The following is a 22,388-nucleotide window of genomic DNA, read 5'->3' on the forward strand; positions in this document are numbered from 1 at the left end:
TATTTCATTTGTAAAGTCCTTGTTGCATGATATTAAATGTCAGAAAGTGACTTTTATAAATCTTATTCTCACGGCACTTATTTCCACAATCCAACGCTGGGTGGTTCCATTTATTTCTCGTGTTTGCTTAATTGTCCTGTCGGACGTTCTATTAGGTTTGAGGAACTTTCAGTATTGTTTAATCAAACCCTGCTGCTGATAATGCTATTTGGAAACTACAAAGGATTCTGCATCTTGAACATATGCAGCAACATAACGTTATTTACGGCAGCACGCTTAGTGGACAACAGCGGTATTACAGGGCGTAATCAGATCCCGACCTCACCAACTGGCCCACCCCCATCGGAGCTTGTCAGGAAGTCTCTTGTGCTAAAATGGCGAAACAGCAAGTTGAGAGTTTAACCGACGAGGTAACTTGTCGGATCTGCGATAATTTCTTCACCGACCCGATGATATTGGAGTGTGGGCACAACTTCTGTCGCCACTGTATCACCTGGCGTTGGGAAACCGAGGAGAGAAACTCCTGCCCGCAATGTAATACGGTTTTTGCAGACCGCACCCTCAGGGCGAATCCGGCATTGGGAAGCCTGGCTCAAAAGGCTGAAAGGTTAAAGCTGATTCTGAAAGAGAAAGACAGAAAGTTTTACTGTGTGGAACATCATGAAGAACTGAAACTGTTTTGTGAAACTGACAAGAAGCTGATCTGTGTGATTTGTGCATCTGCCCAAGAACACAGGACACATAATTATATGCCGATTAAAGAAGCCGCGGAAAACTACAAGGTAAGGTCAGCAGATGTTGAACACTGAATCGTCGTTTTTTTCTTTTACTGACGGATAATATTTTTATTCACTGCTTCTCAAAATTATCCTAGAATCGCGTTACAGTTTTCTTGGAGTCGCTCGCAAACAGGAAATCAGATATCCAGCAAATGGCGGAACAACAGAAGGAGAAGATTTCCGGGATTCGGGTGAGTTTCCAGCCTTCAGATTTTCTCGTGTTGTGTTGCGTTGTTTTTCGCCGTTCGTTACAATGCCATCCCCTCTGCTCACAGGTACAATCGCAGAGCGTACAGGCCCACGTTAGATCGTTGTTTGCGGACCTGCGGCAAATGCTCTTCGAGAGGGAGCAGCGCCTGCTCCGAGAGCTCAGGGCAGACGAGCAGAGAATTCTGAATCCGATGGAGCAAAATCTCCGAGATATTGAAGAGAATTTATCTTCTCTTCAGCGGCAACTTACAATGTTACAGGAAAGAATAGATCAACAAGATAATGCGGCATTTCTGAAGGTGAGCGGTAATTTTCATAATTAGTTCGGTGATTAATATATTTACGCATTTAATGTGACATCTGCCATTTTGTAAATGTGTGTTGGGGGGGTGGGGCAGTTACTATTGAATATTGGAGCGTAAATAACATATCAGATTTAAAAGCTCTGTTCAGATCCGTTCTGTGATACGTTCCCCGTCGGCTCTTCCGACTCGTTCAAAGCTGTATATCCGCTCTATATCAAAGAGACAGATAATGCAGTCGCCTAACCCCTGTTTCAGGAACTCCATACAGGCCTCATCATATTTTGATCATTGACAGCACTTATTAACAAAATTCGTTTTTCCATTCTCCTTTAATTATATCACTACTAATTTACGGACGCTAGGGTTAGCGTGTCGCTATTATAGCTCCGACCGTTCGAAATTCAATTCCGACTCCGTTCTCTAAGGAGCCTCTGCAACCTCTCTATGGAATGTGTGGGTTTTCGCCGGGTGCGCCGGTTTCCCCCGACAGTCCAAAGACCCTCTGGGTAGGTTAAATGGTTATTGTAAATTGTCCCGTGATTAGGGTAACGGCATTAGGGGTTGGGTGGTTGTTGGGACGGCTTCGACAGAAGGGCCGGAAAAGGGGGGGGGAGCTGTGTCAATAAATAAATTAATTTAATTTATGAATGTTACTTCATGTAATCCAGTCTTGTGCATATTCCTGAGTTAAAGGCAGCGCAAGTATTTCCCCATAGCCATCCATTCGAATCTATTAAAAAAATGAAATATTTCTGTGTGACAATTCTTGTCAGTTTATACGAATGAATGTGTCGCACCTATTCAGTATCTTAGCCGCTGCACCAGCTCAGTTGCCGAACAGCTGTCATAAATAATTCTTGCACTTGCTCGTTAGTTCAACATTCACTTTCCATTTCTGCAGCAAGAATACGGGAACTGGGAAACCTGCAGCTGCCTGTAACAGCGTACGTTAGATGAAATAGAAACGTTAATGTCTGTGATAGTGTACCGTAGTCTGGATAAGCATTATAAACTGCTGGAGGAACTCGCCGGGCGTATGTCTAGTGAGGCAAAGGAAAGTTACACGATTTCGGTTGAGACACACCATCAAGACAGTCACTCCTTACGACATCATCCTGAAATGTCGAGCCTCCCACTGCCTCCAGAGCTGCTCCTTAACCCGTGATTTATTCTAGAAATCTGATTCTTTTTCTGCGTTGAGATGAAGTGTCTATTGTTGACGGGTTTTTTGCGATCAATTCATTTTAACATCAAAATCATTTCATGAATTTCAGGAAGAAATTTCTCTGAAGAGAAGGTAGGACACGCTATTTAATTAACATTCCTAGCTACTCCACTTACAAGTTATTTGCGAAAATTGCTTAGCGACGTTCAGTTTACGGAATGTTTAATGTTGCTAGGTACAGCGAGGAAGAACGAGTGTTTTCAGTTATGGCTGGTACTTTGCCGGTTAAACCATTCGGCCACGCAAGTTTGATCAATGCAATGTTGAGTGAAGCGTTTCATTTCATCAGACAAGGTAACTCCATTTTCTCTCATTTATTAAGCAATCCAGCGATTTAATTGGATGACAGGAATTATGATCACAAAGCACGGAACCGTATGTTATTGTAGTAGCAAACACCCCTGTTGAAAAAACTAGTGAAACTAGTGAGGCTTTGTTGCCTCACATTCCACTTTGGTAGCCTAAAGGCTTATGGAATCAACATGGACCATTCCGTTTTAGGTAACTTTGTCCCCATTTCCTATCGATTCTCTGTCAAATTGTTCACCTTTACCAGTGCACGCCTCTTCTCGTTAGCTAATTTCACAGCTTGATTTAATCTGCCCAGCATTCCTCTCTGACCACATCTGTGTCTCTGTCTCTACCTCACCCCTGCCCCAGCACTCCCCTTCACAACCCACCCACCGCCTTCCAGCACCTGCCTCATCTCGCACTCTCATCTCTATACTCGACAATGTACTTCTGCAATCTGTCTGTTCAGGGTCCAGACGCGAAACCTCGACCATTTATTTCTCTCCACCGATGCCGCTCGACCCGCTCAGCTCCTCCACTAGATTGTTTTGCTTTTTTTTTGCGCTTATTAAAAACATCAGATTCACTTCGCCATTTGCCCGACATATTATACCATCTTCCCAGTCGGAATAGTCACTGAATTCTGGGTCTTGACATTTAAATTCACATTTTGTGAATGGTCACACACAGATACAGCTCACGGATGAATAATCACACCGAATTCCAAGCCAAATCCATGAACCCAGCGACAGGCATGAGTCTGTGCCACTCCGTCAGTCAAATCTCGGGAGTTATAATGCCTCATTTGCGTTGTCCTGTGCTATCCCTTGATTATTTCAACCTCCAGAAACGGGTCAATATCTGTTTTGGATGATTTAACTGACTGGACGTTGAAGAGTATAGCGCAACACTAGGCACTCCATCCGATGATGTTGCGCCGATCTAATTAAAGTAGCAATTAAATACCTCATTAAGTTAATCTTATCTGCCTACAGTGTCAATCTCGTTTCATTTTCTGCGTGCACTTAGAGCCCCTTAAACATCTCTATTCATCTCTATCCAGTCCTAGTATATTATCAGAAGACGGTTCACCACTAGGTGTATAAGCAAAACTTGCCCTGCACTATTCATTTGAACTTACCCCTGTCATATTAAGTATATTTCTTTCAAGAGAAACTTCTAAAACTTAGGAAATAGATACCAGCTGTCCACCCTATCTATGCCTCTCAGAATTAATTATTTTCCACCTCTTTTCCAACCGCTGCGCGCATTGCAGAAGATTTCTTCCCTCTTTCTAGCTAGGTCATTTTCACCAAATTGCACGACAACAGCTGGACGCCATCATTCCACTTGAGAATACTCTGCCCTCTCAGTGACATTCTCGATCCCTGCACTAGGAAAGCAATGCACCAAACCTGGCGGATGGTTTCCGGCTACAAAACCTTCTGTGCACTAGCGACAGCTTTCAAAGCTCTTGCATTTCTGGACTTTGCTCTTCCCCGATGAGTCTCAAAGAGACCAATGACCAATCTGGATATCGGACGTTTTGAGAGGAGGGTATTTTATTCAAGTCCACTGCCCAAGTAGAAAAGGGAGCAGCGGGTCACTGCAGTGCAATAGTGCTTTGACTAGTGACCAGTCTGCGGTTGAGATTGAATAGCAAGCGCAAGTTAAAGGAAAACAGTGGCAAGCGCACGGTCATCGTCACAGAGGCCGTTGTCTGAGTGAACAGATTCAGAGTGGTGATCCTGAGGCTTTAGTTCTTCGAGGCTTCAGTGAAGAGCCGCTTCAGTCAAAGAAGGCAAAATAAAATAAAAACAAGATCTCAAGGCTTTTTTTTTACTCTTTCCCTTCTTTATACTGTATCTGCTCATCTAGCACAGTACAGATGCCAGGCAGGGTAGTGAAATGCTCCTCTTGTGCATCGTGGGAAGGCAGGGAGACCCCTAGCATCCCTGACGACTATAACTGCGAGAAGAGTATCCAGCTGCAGCTTCCAATGATCCATGTTAAAGAGTTGGAGCTGGAATTGGATGGACCACAGATCATTCAGGAGGTTGAAGGTGTGATGAATAGGACATATAGAGAGATAGATACACGCAAGATTCAGGGCACAGGAAACTGACTGATAGCCAGGAAGGGGAAAGGAGCCAGTGCAGAGTACCCTTGTGGCCAGCCCCCTCCACAACAGGTATGTCACATTGGATTCTGTTAGAGACATGGGGGGCATATCATTGGAAAGTCAGGGTGGTCGGCTCTCTGATGCTGATTGGCTCTGTTACGCAGGATGGAAGAGGGGAGAAGAGGCACTCTGTGGTGATGAGAGGAACAGATAGGTGTTTCTGTGGGCGAGAACGAGATTCCCGGATGGCATGTTGCCTCCCGTGTGTCAGGCCCTTGACATCTCGGATCTAGTCCTCAGTCAGTCGGAGGGTGAACAGCCAAAGCTAATCGTGGTCCATGTCGTTACCAATGACATGGGTAGGACGAATGATGATGTTTTGCTCAGGGAGTTCAGGGAGTTAGATGCTAAGAGCAGGACCTCCAGGATAGTGATCTCAGGATTGCTATCCGTGCCACCTGCTAGAGTCCCCAGAACTAAGAAAATTGTACAGTTTAACACGTCGCTAAGCAGTTGGTGTATGAGTGAGGGCATAATAATTTTGGGAATTGGCTCCTTTCCAGAAAAGGTGAGACCCCTTGTGCTCGAACTGGAGGGGGACTATATCCTAGCGGGGAGGTTTGTTAAATTAGAGCTACAGGGAGGTGGGAACCAGAGTCCCAGAACAGTCAGAGGAGAGGTTGTGGAGGCAGATGTTGGTTAGACCTCAGACAGTAAGGAATCAAAAGTTAGTGCATGGTGCAATTAGCGTCTGGAGCTGCGTCTATTTCAATGCAATAAATATTGTTGGAAAGGCGGGTGAGAGCGCTGAAGATGACGTAGCTGGTTTAGAATTAGAGGCAATGTGTCGTGAGGAGAGGCTGTTGACAGGGCAAAATTACAGTAATCAGGATGAGTTGCAACGTAAAAGGCGGACAAAATCGAAAAGAGTGAATTCAGGACTGAAGGTTACTCTATATTTGAATGCGTGCAGAATATGGAATAAGATTGATGAACGTATTGCACAGTTACAAATTGGCATGACTGATGTTGTAAGCATCATGCATCATAGCTGAAAGAAGATTATAGCTGGGAGCTTATTGTCCGAGGATACACATTGTATCGAAAGGACAGGCAGGAAGGCAGAAGGTGTGGCATTGCTCTGTTTGGTAAAAAAAAAAATCACATCAAATCAAAAATAACATGGGGTCGGAAGGGGCTGAATCATTGTGGACAGGGCTAAGGAACTGCAATGATAAAAAAAAATACCTTGAAGGGAGTTGTATACATACCCCCAAACCGCAGTAAGGATGTGGTCTACATATCACAACGGGAGATAGAAAACGCATGCCAAAACGACAATGATACAATAGTCATGAGGGTTTTCAGTATGCAGGTAGATTGGGAAAAATCAGTGTGTGCGGAATTCCAAGAAGAAGATTTTCTAGAATGCCTACGAGATAGCTTTTAGAGCAGCTCGTGGTCGAGTCCACAAGGGGATCAGCTATTGTCGATAAAGCGTTGTGCAATGAACCAGAATTGACTAGAGAGCTTAAGGTGAAAACCAATAGAGTTCAGTGACCATAATATGATCGAGTTCACCGTGAAGTTGAGAAAGAAAATCTAAAGTCAGATGTATTAGGATTACAGTAGAGTCAAGGAAATTAGAGTGACATGAGAGAGGAGTTGCCCATAATTGATTGGAATATAACAAGAGGGTAATGTTGCAAGAGTCATGGGGGACTTCACTGTGTAGGTAGACTGGAAGAATCAGGCTGGTGCTGGATTCCAAGAGGAATAGCATCTAGAATGCCAGCGAGATGGCTTATATGAGCCCACTAGTGGAACAGATATTCTGGATTGGCTGTTGTACAATGAACCTGAATTCATTAGAGAACTTAAACTAATAGAGCTCTTATGGGAAAGTCATCATAATACGACAGAATTAACCCTGAAATTTTTGAAGGAGCAGCTAAAGTCAGAAGTACTATTCCAGCATTGCAGTGAAGTAAAGAGAATTTCTGAAGCATGAGAGAGGAGTTGGCCAGAATTGATTGGTTAAAGATTCTCTCAAAAATGACAGAGGAACAGTAATGTCTGGAAATTCATTAGTGGGAAGTTAGAGCACTAGAAGCTTTTAAAGACCAATAGAAGGCAATTAAAATTATTTAAAAAACGGATGCTAAAGAAAGCTAGCTAATAATAGTAAAGATGATACCAAATATTTCTTCAGATACACAAAATGTAAAAAAGAGGTGAGAGTGGATATCGGACCGCTGGAAAACGAAGCTAGGAATGTAGTAACGGGGAACATTGTTTTAATATACCCAAGCACTTGGCCGCCACAGCCGCTGTAGCAATTAATTCCACAGATTACCACGCTATGGCTTAGAGAGTCCTCCTCCTCTCCGTTTCAAAGGGACGTCTTTGTAGGCTGAGGCTGTGCTCTCTGGTCTTAGTACTTCCACTATTGGGATCTCTACGTCCACGCTATCAAATCCTTTCGGTGATCGATAGGTTCGAATGAGAACACTCTCCCCACCACCACCACGACAGCTATTCTTCTAAACTCCAGCGTGTCTATATCCAACTCCTCACGCGTTAACCCTTTCAATCGGTTCATTTCATTCTCGGGTGAATTCTCCTGAACCTCCTCTAGACCTTCTCCATTGGTCACCAGATATTAACTCAGGAACAGCTCTTGTTCCGCCCTATTGCCCGAATTGGCTCAATCCACGGAGGCGCTCTAATTCTCTGCTTATCTTTGCAGTTTCTGTGACCCTGGACGTGGAAACAGCAAACCCGCGGCTTGAGGTGTCCGACGATCTGAAAAGTGTGAAATACGTCCCGTCTCCAAGAGCTCTGCATTATTCTGTGAAGAGATTTGAAGACCAGGCATGTGTGCTGGGATTGAAGGGATTCACATCGGGAAGGCATTATTGGGAAGTGGAGGTAGCGACTAATCGCCGCTGGTCTGTGGGTGTTGCTGCAGAGTCTGTTTCGAGGAATGGATTAGGCAGACTTAGACCAGAGTCCGGAGTCTGGAGCATCGCACGGAAAGATAGCAAGTTTCATGTAAACAATACCCTTTTAATTCCTCTCCTTACCGAACCTTCCCTCAGGAAGGTGGGAGTTTATCTCAGTTACGAGACGGGTACAGTTTCCTTTTACAACATGGACACAAGGTCCCATCTCCACACATTCACTGGGATTAAATTCACGGGGAAAGTTTATCCCTTCTTGCGGACAGTGGATGGGAACTGGCTGAGAATCTCTTCCGGTTCTGCTCCGCGTCTGTAAAGGGCTTAGGTCCCGGGAACGGTGTCAGCAGCAGGGGATGGGTAGTAGAATTTGCAAGGATGTTGCCGGGACTTGAGATACTAAGGTATGGGGAAAGGTCAAATAGATTATGTATTCCCTATCGTAAAAAAATAAGCGGCGATTTGACAAGGATACTTTGTGTAAAATTATATAGTGTGGAACTAGGTTACAGGTCATGGGTTAAGTGTGAAATGTGAATTTTTTAAGGGGAACTTCTTCCCTTAGAGGTTGGTAAGAGTGTTGAACGAGCTGCCGGCGGAAGTGGTGGATAAGGGGTTAATTTTAACGTTTGGATAGCTACACGGATGGGAGGTATACCGAGGGCTTTGGTGCAGGTTCAGGTCGATGAGACTAGCAGGATAATAGTTCGACACGGCGATGGGCCATGTTTCTGTGCTATAGTGTTCTATTACTCTGTGAACCACATTTTATAATTTTGTGCTCTGATACCATTTTGCAAAACCATGAATGAGCTTCGAAATAAAAAAAAACAGCGGAAAGAAAAGTTTTAAAAATGTAAATAAATCTGCGGGGGTAATCGGTTGAGTGGGTGCAGCTACATGAACTGGGTCGGTGTGTACCCGAATTTAAAATAGCTTGGAAATAATTGTTTGAAAGTTTAATCACGGTGCTGATTTGTCATATATGCCTGGATTTCTTCACTGCTCCAGTCATGATGAAGTGTGGGGACAACTTCGCTCGCTACTGCATCTCACAGCGCTGTGGAAAAGAGGAGAGAATTTCCTGATCGGAATGTAGAGCAGAGATTTCTGACCACATACCTCAAGACCTCTAGCCCAGAATGCTCCAGAATTCAACCTGATTCAACCTGGTGGACGTGAGTAAACGTAACAACGATGAACACCGGGATGATTTGGAGCTGTTCTGAGGAACTGATGAGAAACTGAACTGCGTGAGTTCTGTGATTATGCGGGAGCACAGAACACTGGTTAGTTCGGATTGAGGAAGCTGTTGAAATCCACAAGATAAAAGCCAGCAGATACCGATCACCTCAATATATTTTTATAGTTCGTAGTCTAATTCTTAAATCGATTCCGAGAATCAGGTTGGGTTATCCTTGGAAACTCTCACAAACAGATTGCTCGCCATCAAATATATCGACCCACGGCAGATACGGAAGAGTTTTGAAGTTCAAGTGCATTTTCCGACTTTCAGGTCCCTTGCACTGCTCGGTTTCCTTAACCATCAATAATAACTTCAAATGCAATTTTATTGTTGCCATATACATGCAGTGGCCATTTTATGAGGTACCTCCTGTAAAGTAGACACCGAGTGTTCGCTCAAGGAATCTTACTCCAGTAGCCCATCCACTTCAATGTTCGACGTGTTCTGCGTTCAGTTATGCTATTGTGCACGTCACTGTTGTAACGCGTCGAAAATTGAGATCAGGTTGCCTTCCTAACAGCGTAAACCAATCTGGCCATTGTCCTCCGGCGTGACACAAAATGTTGAAGGAATTCAGTACGTTAAGCAGTATCTATCAAACAGAATAAACAGTCGGGTCTTTTCGCTTTTCCTTTGGTGCTTTCTGACCTGCTGAGTTCCTCCATCATTTTCCGTGTGTTGCTTCGAATTCTAGCATCTGCAGATTTTCTTGTTTGTTTTCTCCTTTGGCCTCCCTCATTAATAAAGTGTTTTCGTCCACACAGCTGCCGGTCACTGGATGCTCTTCCGTTTTTGTTTGTTCGTTTTTTTGTTTACCGCACTATTCCCCGCAAACTCTAGAGACTGCTGTTTATTCCTGGAGATCTAGATATGCCTTCTTTCATAGAAACATAGAAAATAGGTGCAGGAGTAGGCCATTCGGCCCTTCGAGCCTGCACCGCCATTTATTATGATCATGGCTGATCATCCAACTCAGAAACCTGCAGCAGCATTCCCTCCATACCCCCTGATCCCCGTAGCCACAAGGACCATATATAACTCCCTCTTAAATATAGCCAATGAACTGGCCTCAACTGTTACCTGTGGCAGAGAATTCCACAGATTCACCACGCTCTGTGTGAAGAAGTTTTTCCTAATCTCGGTCCTAAAAGGCTTCCCCTTTATCCTCAAACTGTGACCCCTCGTTCTGGACTTCCCCAACATCAGGAACAATCTTCCTGCATCTAGCCTGTCCAATCCCTTTAGGATTTTATACGTTTCAATCAGATCCCCCCTCAATCTTCTAAATTCCAACGAGTACAAGCCCAGTTCATCCAGTCTTTCTTCATATGAAAGTCCAGCCATCCCAGGAATCAATCTGGTGAACCTTCTTTGTACTCCCGCTGTGGCAAAGATGTCGTTCCTCAGATTAGGGGACCAAAACTGCACACAATACTCCAGGTGTGGTCTCACCAAGGCCTTGTATAACTGCAGTAGTACCTCCCTGCTCCTGCACTCGAATCCTCTCGCTATAAATGCCAGCATACCATTTGCCTTTTTCACCGCCTGCTGTACCTGCATGCCCACTTTCAATGACTGGTGTATAATGACACCCAGGTCTCGTTGCACCTCCCCTTTTCCTAATCGGCCACCATTCAGATAATAATCTGTTTTCCTATTTTTGCCACCAAAGTGGATAACTTCACATTTATCCACATTAAATTGCATCTGCCATGAATTTGCCCACTCACCCAACCTATCCAAGGCACCCTGCATCCTCTTAGCATCCTCCTCACAGCTAACACTGCCGCCCAGCTTCGTGTCATCCGCAAACTTGGAGATGCTGCATTTAATTCCCTCATCCAAGTCATTAATATATATTGTAAACAACTGGGGTCCCAGCACTGAGCCTTGCGGTACCCCACTAGTCACTGCCTGCCATTCTGAAAAGGTCCCGTTTATTCCCACTCTTTGCTTCCTGTCTGCTAACCAATTCTCTATCCACATCAATACCTTACCCCCAATACCGTGTGCTTTAAGTTTGCACACTAATCTCCTGTGTGGGACCTTGTCAAAAACCTTTTCCCACTCCAATGTTTGGTCTAAACAAGAACTGAACCTCTTGCACATGTCCGCATGCGTTTATGCATTGAGCTGCTGTCACTTGATTGGCTAATTAGATATTCCACTAACGAACAGGTGTAGAGGCGTACTCAATAAAGAGTCCACTGAGTGTAGATAGATTCGCAGAGCAATAGCGTGTCACAGCAGCAGCACAATACAGAATTATTGGCACAACATAGTGTACACTGAACTAAATCGGTAATATTCATGTCTTTACCTTTCGTTTCACAGAAACAGTAAGTGGGCGTTGTAGGTTCTCAGTGAAAGCCCTATTAAACCCAATTGCATTTACACACGGTGATTGTGTTTGATTGGCTGTGTGGGGAGCATTGTGTCAGTGTTTAGGAATTAATATTGGATTGCAGACCGTGGATCACGCAGCCGATTCATCCCGTTCACAACCATCTTGCGTTATTTGTCCCGTCAGCTTTTCAATATAGATGACTCATTCGATCGGACTGACCCTGGTCTCAGAGCATGCTTCAACAGCCAAATCACATCGTGTTCACTCATAACGCTCTAAACGGCATTCTAAATAGAACCATGTGCATCAAAAATTTACCTACACGGTTTTATTTTCTATATTTTTTTATAATCTGGTCATCAGTAAAGTCTATAATTTAACCATGTGTTCTATGCTCTTGGAGTATAATTATTTTCTACGTTGGTAAGTAGTAAAATGGTTTCATATTGCCAGATGTGGATAGGTACAGAGAAAATCGTTTAGTTTTACAGTCCTCCAAGTAATATCATTTTATTATAAAAGTGCATTGTGGTATTACAGGGCAAAGAATAACAGAATGCAGAACGAACTGTTAAAGTTACAGGATTCAATGCAGGTAGGCAGTGGGACGCAAGGCCATAACAACGAACATTGTGGGTTCACGAATCCATGTTATCGTACTATGGGATCGTCCAATAGGTCTGATAAGAACTGGGAGGGAAGCTGGCCTTGAGCCTAGTCGTTCGTCATTTCTGGTTTTGGTATCTTCTCCCATATGGGAATAAGGAGATGATCCCCAAATTCCGCTTTGTACATTGATTGAAAATGAAATAAAGTCCAAAGGGGGAAATAAAGCATAATGAAAATTAAGTCATCACACACCGGCCAGGCAGCATTTATAGAAAAGAAAAGTACAGTCGACGTTTCCGGAGGAAACCCTTCGGCAGGACTGAAGGAAAAAAAATGAAGAGTAGTTTGAAAGGTGGGGGGAGGGGAGAGAGAAATTCCAGGCGATAGGTGAGACCTGGAGAGGGAGGGATGAAGCAATGATCCAGGTGAGACTTGGAGAGGAGGGATGAAGCAATGATCCAGGTGAGACTTGGAGAGGAGGGATGAAGCAATGATCCAGGTGAGACTTGGAGAGGGAGGGATGAAGCAATGATCCAGGTGAGACTTGGAGAGGAGGGATGAAGCAATGATCCAGGTGAGACTTGGAGAGGAGGGATGAAGCAATGATCCAGGTGAGACTTGGAGAGGAGGGATGAAGCAATGATCCAGGTGAAACCTGGAGAAGGAGGGATGAAGCAATGAGCTAGGAAGTTGATTCGTGAAAGAGACAGAAGGCCATGGAAGAAAGAAAAAAAAGTGGGGTGGGGGAGGCACCAGAGGGAGGCGATGGGTGAACAAGGAGATAACATGAGAGAGGGACAAGGGGATGGCGAATGATGAAGGAGGGGGAAAGCATTATTGGAAGTTTGAGAAATCGATGTTCATGCCATCAGGTTGGAGGCTACCTCCATCGAATTCTCAATGTAATACCTCCGCTAAGTGGAGCTTATTGGAGCTAAGTGGCAGCTCCTTTTCCTTCTGCACTACAATGAGCACGGCCCACCCTGTCCAAAGAATCCTTATGACTCAACACGTCCAATCTCGGCATCGCCGTTGTTTACGTTTGCTGCAACATTTATAATTTAATTTCTTCCTTTCTCTAGCGTGACGACCGTGGTGCACACCGTGCTCTTACGTGCGGTCTCTGAAACACCTTGTTACATGACGCCCAAGATTTTGTACTCAGTGCCATGCCCAAGAAGACTAGTATCCGAAAGCACCGTTTTCACAATCCTGTCTACCGTGTCGCCAAGGTCAAGAAACTAACCTTTATCACCACTAGGTGTCTCTGATCTACAACAATCTTCAGGGCCCTGTCTTTTACTGTCAAAATCCTCGTCTGTTCGCCCTCCGATAAGGTAGCAATTCTCACTTCACCAGTTCAATCCCACCTGCAGTTCCTTGGCCAAATTCTCAGATAATATAGATCATTTTGACACCACAGGGATCCTTACTCAGAGTCCAACCTACCGCTAATTTTCTTGAGGTCCCGTACGGACTTCATTTAATCGTTATTTCTTTCATAACAAAGACAAATATTCAGCAGATCGTAGAGCCTACGTCGTCGGAGAAACCAGGTCTGCGCTTCAGGTTAACGGCGTTTCATATTGGAAGCAAGAGTTAGAATTAAGCGTTTTTTTCCCTCTTGTATAAGGTAAGGATGGGGAGGGGCATAGAGAACTTCTCAATGGAAACGCATGTGCTTGGCTGGAGTCCAACAGATTTTGTTTGGCGCAAGTGTAGTGGTTGGCTTGAAGGAGAAGAAGAGGGTCGTCTGGATAAGTTGCTATAAAGTGTGTGGCATGATATCAGAAAGTACATGGTTGGTAAAATACCACTAAATTTCGAGATACAATTAACGCTTGGCGGACTGAGATAGTTGGAAAGTGTTCCCAGAAACAGAGGGGTTCCATGTGGCAATACAGGAACAGGTGGATAACACAAAAAAAAACAGGCATTCATAATTCAACAAATTCAATAAAATAAATGCTGAAGTACCAAGAGAAACCAGAAACAGTCCAGCACATTATAGAATCGTGCAACAGTTTAATTGAATCTGATTACTCACACAAGCACAATCTAGTGGCAGACATCATTCTCCAAAAACTTGCTTTAAAGTACAAACTCATAAAAGCAACATACCTTACTAAAAATACACGTCTGATCAAGTTTTACAGTCAGGGTCCTACAAAGTATATTACGACTCATCCATTATTACAGATAAGACAATCTACACTAAACCGTTCAGATTAAATATATTAGAGGTTAAACAAGCAAGAGCAACTTGCGCATAAGATATAACAATTCAAAGCAGTTAACTTACAGAAATCAGTAAGTGAAAAACACAAGAAATATGTTGAAATAAAAGAGGAGTCTGAATGATATGGAACATGAAAGGGGTATACATTGTCCCAATAGTAATATTCAGAAATGGTATCATTCCAAAGTTAGTACACAAGAACATTAAGCAATTAGGCCGACACAGCAATATTTATGTAAATCTCCAGAAAGCCACAATAGTCCAAAAGTTCCTCGCAACTGAAAAACGAGTTACTTGGCTATTCTTGTAGTCCACGCTTTACCAACCTGAGCTGAGAAAAATAATAAGAATAGCAATAAATAAGTAATAATTATTGAGGTCACGAGTTACTGAAAGTGAGGACCGCTCTTCTCATCCACCTCTCTAGCTGTTTACACTATTGGACGTCTTCTCCTCGGTTTCATTGATTTGCGGAGGTTTTTCAACGCAAACAGCTGAATTAAGTATTTATTGAAAATTCGCCGACATGAACATTTGCTTGGACATTATCACAAACACGAGAGAATTTGCAGATGCTGGAAAATACATAGCAACTGTCACGCACCCCGTGACGGGACACTTGAATGGTGTCCTTCACAGCAAAAAGTACTAAGTGTATCCCCTCATCCCAATCCTTGTCATTCTCATGGCAGTAGGTCTTAATCATAGTTTCTAAAGTGGAATGAAACCTCTCCAGAGCCCCTTGAGATTCCGGGTGGTAGGCAGATGACACAATCTGTTGAGCTCCCAGCTCAGACACTACTTGCTGGAACATGTTTGAAGTGAAGTTGCTACCCTGGTCAGATTGAATTTCTTTAGGTAAACCTACCAGTGCGAAAAACTTGCTGCGTACTTTTACCACAGTCTTGGCCTAGATGTTTCTGAGAGGCACAGCTTCCGGGAACCTAGATGCAGCGGACATTATTGTTAACAAATACTGATGACCAGCTGCAGTCTTTGGCAAAGGTCCTACACAATCCACTATGACCCTGGAAAAAGGTTCACCAAATAAATAAAAGGTTCATCATCATCTCTGGGCGGGTCCTCAGCAGCATTAGGCCTACCTGTGAGCTGAACTGCTGGGTAAACATCCCCACCTGGAAGGTCATTACCGAGTAAGACATCAACATGGTCTATCGGTAGTTCAGATCGGACCCCTATTATGACTGGTTTCGATACCAAGTCACATTTCAAGATTTTCTTACGCAAAGGCACGGCCTCTGTTCCATTTCCAAAGCCCTTAATGATTTTTTACTGCCCCACTCTCCGTCTCAGCATCAAATTCCAAGGCATTCTTTAATATCATTGACTGGAAAGCTCCAGTATCTCTCCAGATTCTTACTGGAACTGGATTTGACCCTTCCTTCACAGACACAAACCCTTCTGAAATAAGTCTCTCGAGTCCCTCCTGAACTCGGTTCGACCCCTCCTTCTTCAGCGGTGTTTTAGCCGTCTGAACGCAGGCAGTTGTGGTTTTCTCTTTCTCCTTTCCTTTTCCCCTTTTCATAGCAAAACAATTTGTCTCCACATGGCCAGGTTTTCCACAAGAGTAACACTTAAAATTGGGAAATTTTCTCCTCGACTGTTCCCCTTCCTCCTTATTTTTATCAGTAATCCCCGGTTTACTCTCTGGTTTAGCCGGTGGATTATCTCTACTCCCTTGTGAGTTAATCTTAGTGGGGGAAAACTTAACTTTATGAGTTAGGGCATATTCGTCTGCTAACTTAGCAGATTCTGACAATGTCGCCGCCCCTTTTCCATCTAAGTGCGTCCTTATCTCAGCCGAGACGCAGTTTTTAAACTCTTCTATCAATATCAACTCCTTCAAGTTGCCAATATCCTCAACAACACTGACCTCACCAATTTCCAGTTCATGACCAACTTTTAAAACATGGTGTAATACAAGTGTAAACACAAAATAAACTGCTGAATTCCTCCAGCTTGCTGTGAGTCTAATACAAATGACTGCGAATCCTCACATTCCACTGGTTCCAAGGTTAACACCTTACTCACTGAACAAAGTCCATCTGACACAAAAGGACTGCATTCCCTTTCAACCGCGTCAGACACCTCAGACCTTAACTGAGTTTCAACACAAGGCTCAGTACCCTGTGAATCCACAGGTATTTCAACAACCTGAACACAGGCAATCGGGACAGCTAACTCTTCTAGGCCTTCATCACTAGTCGCAGTTTCAAATTCCAGGTTACACTGATCCTCCCAGCTACTCCCTGGCAAACTCTCATCCGGAGTTAACTCAACCTCGTGGGTTAAAACTTCTTCGTCTGGTTTCTCAACAGACCCCTGCAGGGTAGGGGCATCCTCTGCCGCAGGATATGCCCTTACCTCATCAGGAACACAACTTTTAAATTCATCACACAAAACTAGACCTTCCGAGCTGTAAAAATCACCAGGGACCGACTCTAAACCTCTTTGCTGCAACCTCTCCCTTTTAAACTGTCTCTGTCTTTCTGCCACGTGATCTTCACGTTGCCATTTCTCCCTTTCGAGCTGTCTCTGTATTTCTGCCTCTTCTCTCTATTTCTCTGCCTCTTTAGCCTCTCCCTCGAGCTGTTTTAACTTCAATTTTTGCTCCCTTCTTAATTTTTCCAACTGAAGCTGAAACGCCTCCTCAGCAGATTCACCTTCCACGAACAACTCTAACGCCTCCTTCCTCAAACATTCCCTTGGCTACATAATGCTGGACTATTAACATCTGTATCTGAATTTTCCTCATTTTAGTGTTCACCTTTAGTTTTAACTTTTGAGCAATTCCGAACAGCAAATCCCTCTTAGCATCCTCCAACGGCTCAGGGGTTGGTTCTGCCATAAACTTATTAACTTCAAACTCCATTTCTGCTGATACTCCATACAACCAAATCACAAGGAAATTTGCCCAATCAATTCAAACTAGCCTCCCGACCAACTTGTTCATATCGCGGACGCAGGCCCCAATTTTGTCACGTACCCCGTGACGGGAATAAAGAACCAGCAGAAATAGAAACCACTTAGGAGTCTAGTATTGCTATAAACTAATATTATTTATTAATATCTACGCAATACTGTAAACTAAGTGAAGATAAATCAAACAGGTTAGCAAGAATTATATATATAAGTAAGTAAATTAGTAAGTGTGGAAAAATATGTATGAAAAACTAAGCTTCTTTAAGTCTCGGGGTAAAAAGATACAGTCTTACGATGTTGAGTAAAGTTCAGTTCAGTTCGTGGTATTTAGTTGAATAGCGATGGAGAGAGAGAGAGAGAGAGTTGAGTCTTCAGATGAGCTGTTGCCGTCGATTCTTCTCGTCGTCCTCCGAAATGGACGATGAGTGGCGTTGCTGGTTAAAAAAGAGATTAACGCAATAGAAAGGAAGGACATAAGCCGGGAAGATGTGGAATCGATATGGGTAGAGCTGCGTAACACTAAGGGGCAGAAGACGCTGGTGGGAGTTGTGTACAGGCCACCTAACAGTAGTAATGAGGTCGGAGATGGTATTAAACAGGAAATTAGAAATGTGTGCAATAAAGGAACAGCAGTTATAATGGGTGACTTCAATCTACATGTAGACTGGGTGAACCAAATTGGTAAAGGTGCTGAGGAAGAGGATTTCTTGGAATGTATGCGGGATGGTTTTTTGAACCAACATGTCGAGGAACCGACTAGAGAGCAGGCTATTCTGGACTGGGTTTTGAGCAATGCGGAAGGGTTAATTAGCGATCTTGTTGTGAGAGGCCCCTTGGGTAAGAGTGACCATAATATGGTGGAATTCTTCATTAACATGGAGAGTGACATAGTTAATTCAGAAACAAAGGTTCTGAACTTAAAGAGGGGTAACTTTGAAGGTATGAGTCGTGAATTAGCTAAGATAGACTGGCAAATGACACTTAAAGGATTGACGGTGGATATGCAATGGCAGGCATTTAAAGGTTGCATGGATGAACTACAACAATTGTTCATCCCAGTTTGGCAAAAGAATAAATCAAGGAAGGTAGTGCACCCGTGGCTGACAAGAGAAATTAGGGATAGTATCAATTCCAAAGAAGTAGCATACAAATTAGCCAGAGAAAGTGGCTCACCTGAGGACTGGGAGAAATTCAGAGTTCAGCAGAGGAGGACAAAGGGCTTAATTAGGAAGGGGAAAAAAGATTATGAGAGAAAACTGGCAGAGAACATAAAAACGGACTGTAAAAGCTTTTATAGATATGTAAAAAGGAAAAGACTGATAAAGACAAATGTAGGTCCCCTGCAGACAGAAACAGGTGAATTGATTATGGGGAGCAAGGACATGGCAGACCAATTGAATAATTACTTTGGTTCTGTCTTCACTAAGGAGGACATAAATAATCTTCCAGAAATACTAAGGGACAGAGGGTCCAGTGAGATGGAGGAACTGAGTGAAATACATGTTAGTAGGGAAGTGGTGTTAGGTAAATTGAAGGGATTGAAGGCAGATAAATCCCCAGGGCCAGATGGTCTGCATCCCAGAGTGCTTAAGCAAGTAGCCCAAGAAATAGTGGATGCATTAGTGATAATTTTTCAAAACTCGTTAGATTCTGGACTAGTTCCTGAGGATTGGAGGGTGGTTAATGTAACCCCACTTTTTAAAAAAGGAGGGAGAGAGAAACCGGGGAATTATAGGCCGATTAGCCTGACGTCGGTGGTGGGGAAACTGCTGGAGTCGGTTATCAAGGATGTGATAACAGCACATTTGGAAAGCGGTGAAATGATCAGACAAAGTCAGCATGGATTTGTGAAAGGAAAATCATGTCTGACGAATCTCATAGAATTTTTTGAGGATGTAACTAGTAGAGTGGATAGGGGAGAACCAGTGGATGTGGTATATTTGGATTTTCAAAAGGCTTTTGACAAGGTCCCACACAGGAGATTAGTGTGCAAACTTAAAGCACACGGTATTGGGGGTAAGGTATTGGTGTGGGTGGAGAATTGGTTAGCAGACAGGAAGCAAAGAGTGGGAATAAACGGGACCTTTTCAGAATGGCAGGCGGTGACTAGTGGGGTACCGCAAGGCTCAGTGCTGGTACCCCAGTTGTTTACAATATATATTAATGACTTGGATGAGGGAATTAAATGCAGCATCTCCAAGTTTGCGGATGACACGAAGCTGGGTGGCAGTGTTAGCAGTGAGGAGGATGCTAAGAGGATGCAGGGTGAATTGGATAGGTTGGGTGAGTGGGCTAACTCGTGGCAGATGCAATTTAATGTGGATAAATGTGAAGTTATCCACTTTGGTGGCAAAAATAGGAAAACAGATTATTATCTGAATGGTGGCCGATTAGGAAAAGGGGAGGTGCAACGAGACCTGGGTGTCATTATACACCAGTCATTGAAAGTGGGCATGCAGGTACAGCAGGCGGTGAAAAAGGCGAACGGTATGCTGGCATTTATAGCGAGAGGATTCGAGTACAGGAGCAGGGAGGTACTACTGCAGTTGTACAAGGCCTTGGTGAGACCACACCTGGAGTATTGTGTGCAGTTTTGGTCCCCTAATCTGAGGAAAGACATCTTTGCCATAGAGGGAGTACAAAGAAGGTTCACCAGATTGATTCCGGGGATGGCAGGTCTTTCATATGAAGAAAGACTGGATGAACTGGGCTTGTACTCGTTGGAATTTAGAAGATTGAGGGGGGATCTGATTGAAACGTATAAGATCCTAAAGGGATTGGACAGGCTAGATGCGGGAAGATTGTTCCCGATGTTGGGGAGGTCCAGAACGAGGGGTCACAGTTTGAGGATAGAGGGGAAGCCTTTTAGGACCGAGATTAGGAAAAACTTCTTCACACAGAGAGTGGTGAATCTGTGGAATTCTCTGCCACAGCAAACTGTTGAGTCCAGTTCATTAGCTATGTTTAAAAGGAAGTTAGATATGGCCCTTGTGGCTACAGGGGTCAGGGGGTATGGAGGGAAGGCTGGGTTCTGTGTTGGATGATCAGCCATGATCATAATAAATGGCGGTGCAGGCTCGAAGGGCCGAACGGCCTACTCCTGCACCTATTTTCTATGTTTCTATGTTTCTATGAAATCCTTTACAAGTCACCGACTGTGACTTTAACAACAAAGGGGACCGTACTTTGGTGTGGTGACGCTGTCTACCCAGGCCAGAGTCGGACACATGGACAACTCCCCACCGGTCTTGCCTTTGAATTTTCATTGGCAGAGGACTTGGATCAATCCGCCTGATCGATCGTACAAAACCCACTTCCTCTGCGGGCACAACAATGAGGAGCACTGCTGGCTCCCCTCACACAACACACACAACATGCCACAGGGAACTGAGCAGGTCAGGCAGCATCTGGTGAAACGAGCAAACAGTCGACGTTTCGGGCAGAGACACCTTCTTCAATCCTGGACCGAAGGCCATGGAAGAAAGAAAAAAAGGAAGGAGCACAAGAGGAGATAAGGCGAAAGAGGGAAAACGGGGTGGGGAATAATGAAAGGGGGGAAAGGCGATGGGGAATAATGAAAGGGGGCGTCTTTACCGGAAGTTGTAGAAATCGATGTTCATGCCATCAGGTTGGACGCTACCCAGACGGAATACAAGGTGCTGTTACACCAACCTAAGTGTGGCCTTATCACGACAGTGGAACAGGCCATCGACAGACAAATCAGAATGGGAATACCAAGCGGAATTAAGATGGGTGGACACTGGGAGATCCTGCTTTTTCTGGTGGATGAAACGAAGGTGCTCGGCGAAGCTGTCTTCCAATCTACATTGCGTCTCACCAACATACAGGAGGCCACACTGGGAGCACCAGGCTCAGTCTATGGCCCAACAGACTCAAAGGTGAAGACTCACCTGGAAAGACAGCTTGGGGCCGTCAATGGTAGTGAGAGAGGAGGTGTAAGGGCGGACATAACACTTGTTCTGCTTGAAAGGATAAGTGCCAGGAGAGAGATCCTTGGGGAGGACGAATGGATAAGGGAGTTGTGTAAGGAGCAATCCCCGCAGAAAGCAGAAAGTGGGACTGGGGTGGAAAGAGGTGCATAGTGCTGATATCCCACCGCAAAACTCATCTTTTCCTACCACACCCCCCCCCCCACTTTCAGCTTTCTGCAGGGATCACTCCCCACTGATCTCCCTCCTGTCACTTATCCCTGCCAGCAGAACAAGTGCTACACCTCCGCGACACTTCCTCCCTCAGTACCATTCAGGGCCCCAAACAGTCCTTCCAGATGAGGGAACACTTCACCTGTGAGTCTGTTGCGGGTCATATACTGTGTCCGGTACTCTCAGTGTGACCTCCTGTATATTCGTGAGTCCCGGCATAGATTGTGTGACTGCTTTGTTGAGTGCCTGCATTCCGTCTGCCAGAAAAAGGCGAGATCTCCCAGTGGCCACCCATTTCAATTCCACTTTCCTTTTCCATTCCAATACGTCTATCTATGGCCTCCTCCTGTCGTGATAAGGCCACACTTAGGTTGGATGAACAACACCTTCGGTCTGGGTAGCCTCCAACTTGACGGCATGAGCATCTATTCCTCCATCTTCCAGTAATTCCCCTCTCTCTGCTTCACCGTTCCCCATCACCATTTCCCTCTCTCACTTATCTCCTTGTCCACCTATCACCTCCCTCTGGTTCTCTCCCCGCCTTTCCTTCTTCTATGGCCTTCTGGCCTCTTCTATCAAAATCCCCCTTCCCCAGCCCTGTATCCCTTTCACCAATGACATTCCCAGCTCTTTACTTCATTCCTTCCCCTTCAGGTTTCCAATATCACCTTGCGTTTCTGTCTCCCCTCCTCCACCTTTTAAATCTCCTCAACCTTTTTTTTTCTTCAGTCCTGCCGAAGTGTCTCGGACATAAAAGAAGACAATACTCTTTTCCATAGATGCTGCCTGGCCTGCTGAGTTCCTCCAGAACTTTTTCTGTGTTGCTTATATGGGTTCTGGTAGCTTATACGCTACCTGTATTGCTTATTTTGACAACTGCACGCTTTGTGGACAGTTGCGGTACTACAGGTCTTCAGCAGCCCCACTTCCGTTGGTTGTTGAGTGGGAA

At 44.4% G+C, this 22,388-nt stretch overlaps 1 protein-coding gene across 1 annotated transcript; it reads left to right on the top strand.

The window, feature by feature from the left end:
• The first annotated feature begins 374 nt into the window (after positions 1-374).
• LOC134346092 (zinc-binding protein A33-like) lies at positions 375-9,894 on the top strand. Its single transcript, XM_063047397.1, has 6 exons — positions 375-782; positions 875-970; positions 1,055-1,288; positions 2,569-2,591; positions 2,695-2,813; positions 7,682-9,894. Exons 1-6 carry the CDS (start codon positions 375-377, stop codon positions 8,209-8,211), a joined length of 1,410 nt encoding a protein of 469 aa, XP_062903467.1. The 3' UTR covers positions 8,212-9,894.
• Positions 9,895-22,388: the final 12,494 nt, after the last annotated feature.

The sequence above is a fragment of the Mobula hypostoma genome, chromosome 5, assembly GCF_963921235.1.
Source record: "Mobula hypostoma chromosome 5, sMobHyp1.1, whole genome shotgun sequence".
NCBI lineage: Eukaryota > Metazoa > Chordata > Chondrichthyes > Myliobatiformes > Myliobatidae > Mobula > Mobula hypostoma.

Coding starts and splice junctions, on each gene's coding strand:
- LOC134346092 (XM_063047397.1), top strand. CDS start 375: ATGGCGAAACAGCAAGTTGAGAGTTTAACCGACGAGGTAACTTGTCGG. Junction 2,592..2,694: donor GAAATTTCTCTGAAGAGAAG/GTAGGACACGCT, acceptor TAATGTTGCTAG/GTACAGCGAGGAAGAACGAG. Junction 2,814..7,681: donor GTTTCATTTCATCAGACAAG/GTAACTCCATTT, acceptor TTATCTTTGCAG/TTTCTGTGACCCTGGACGTG.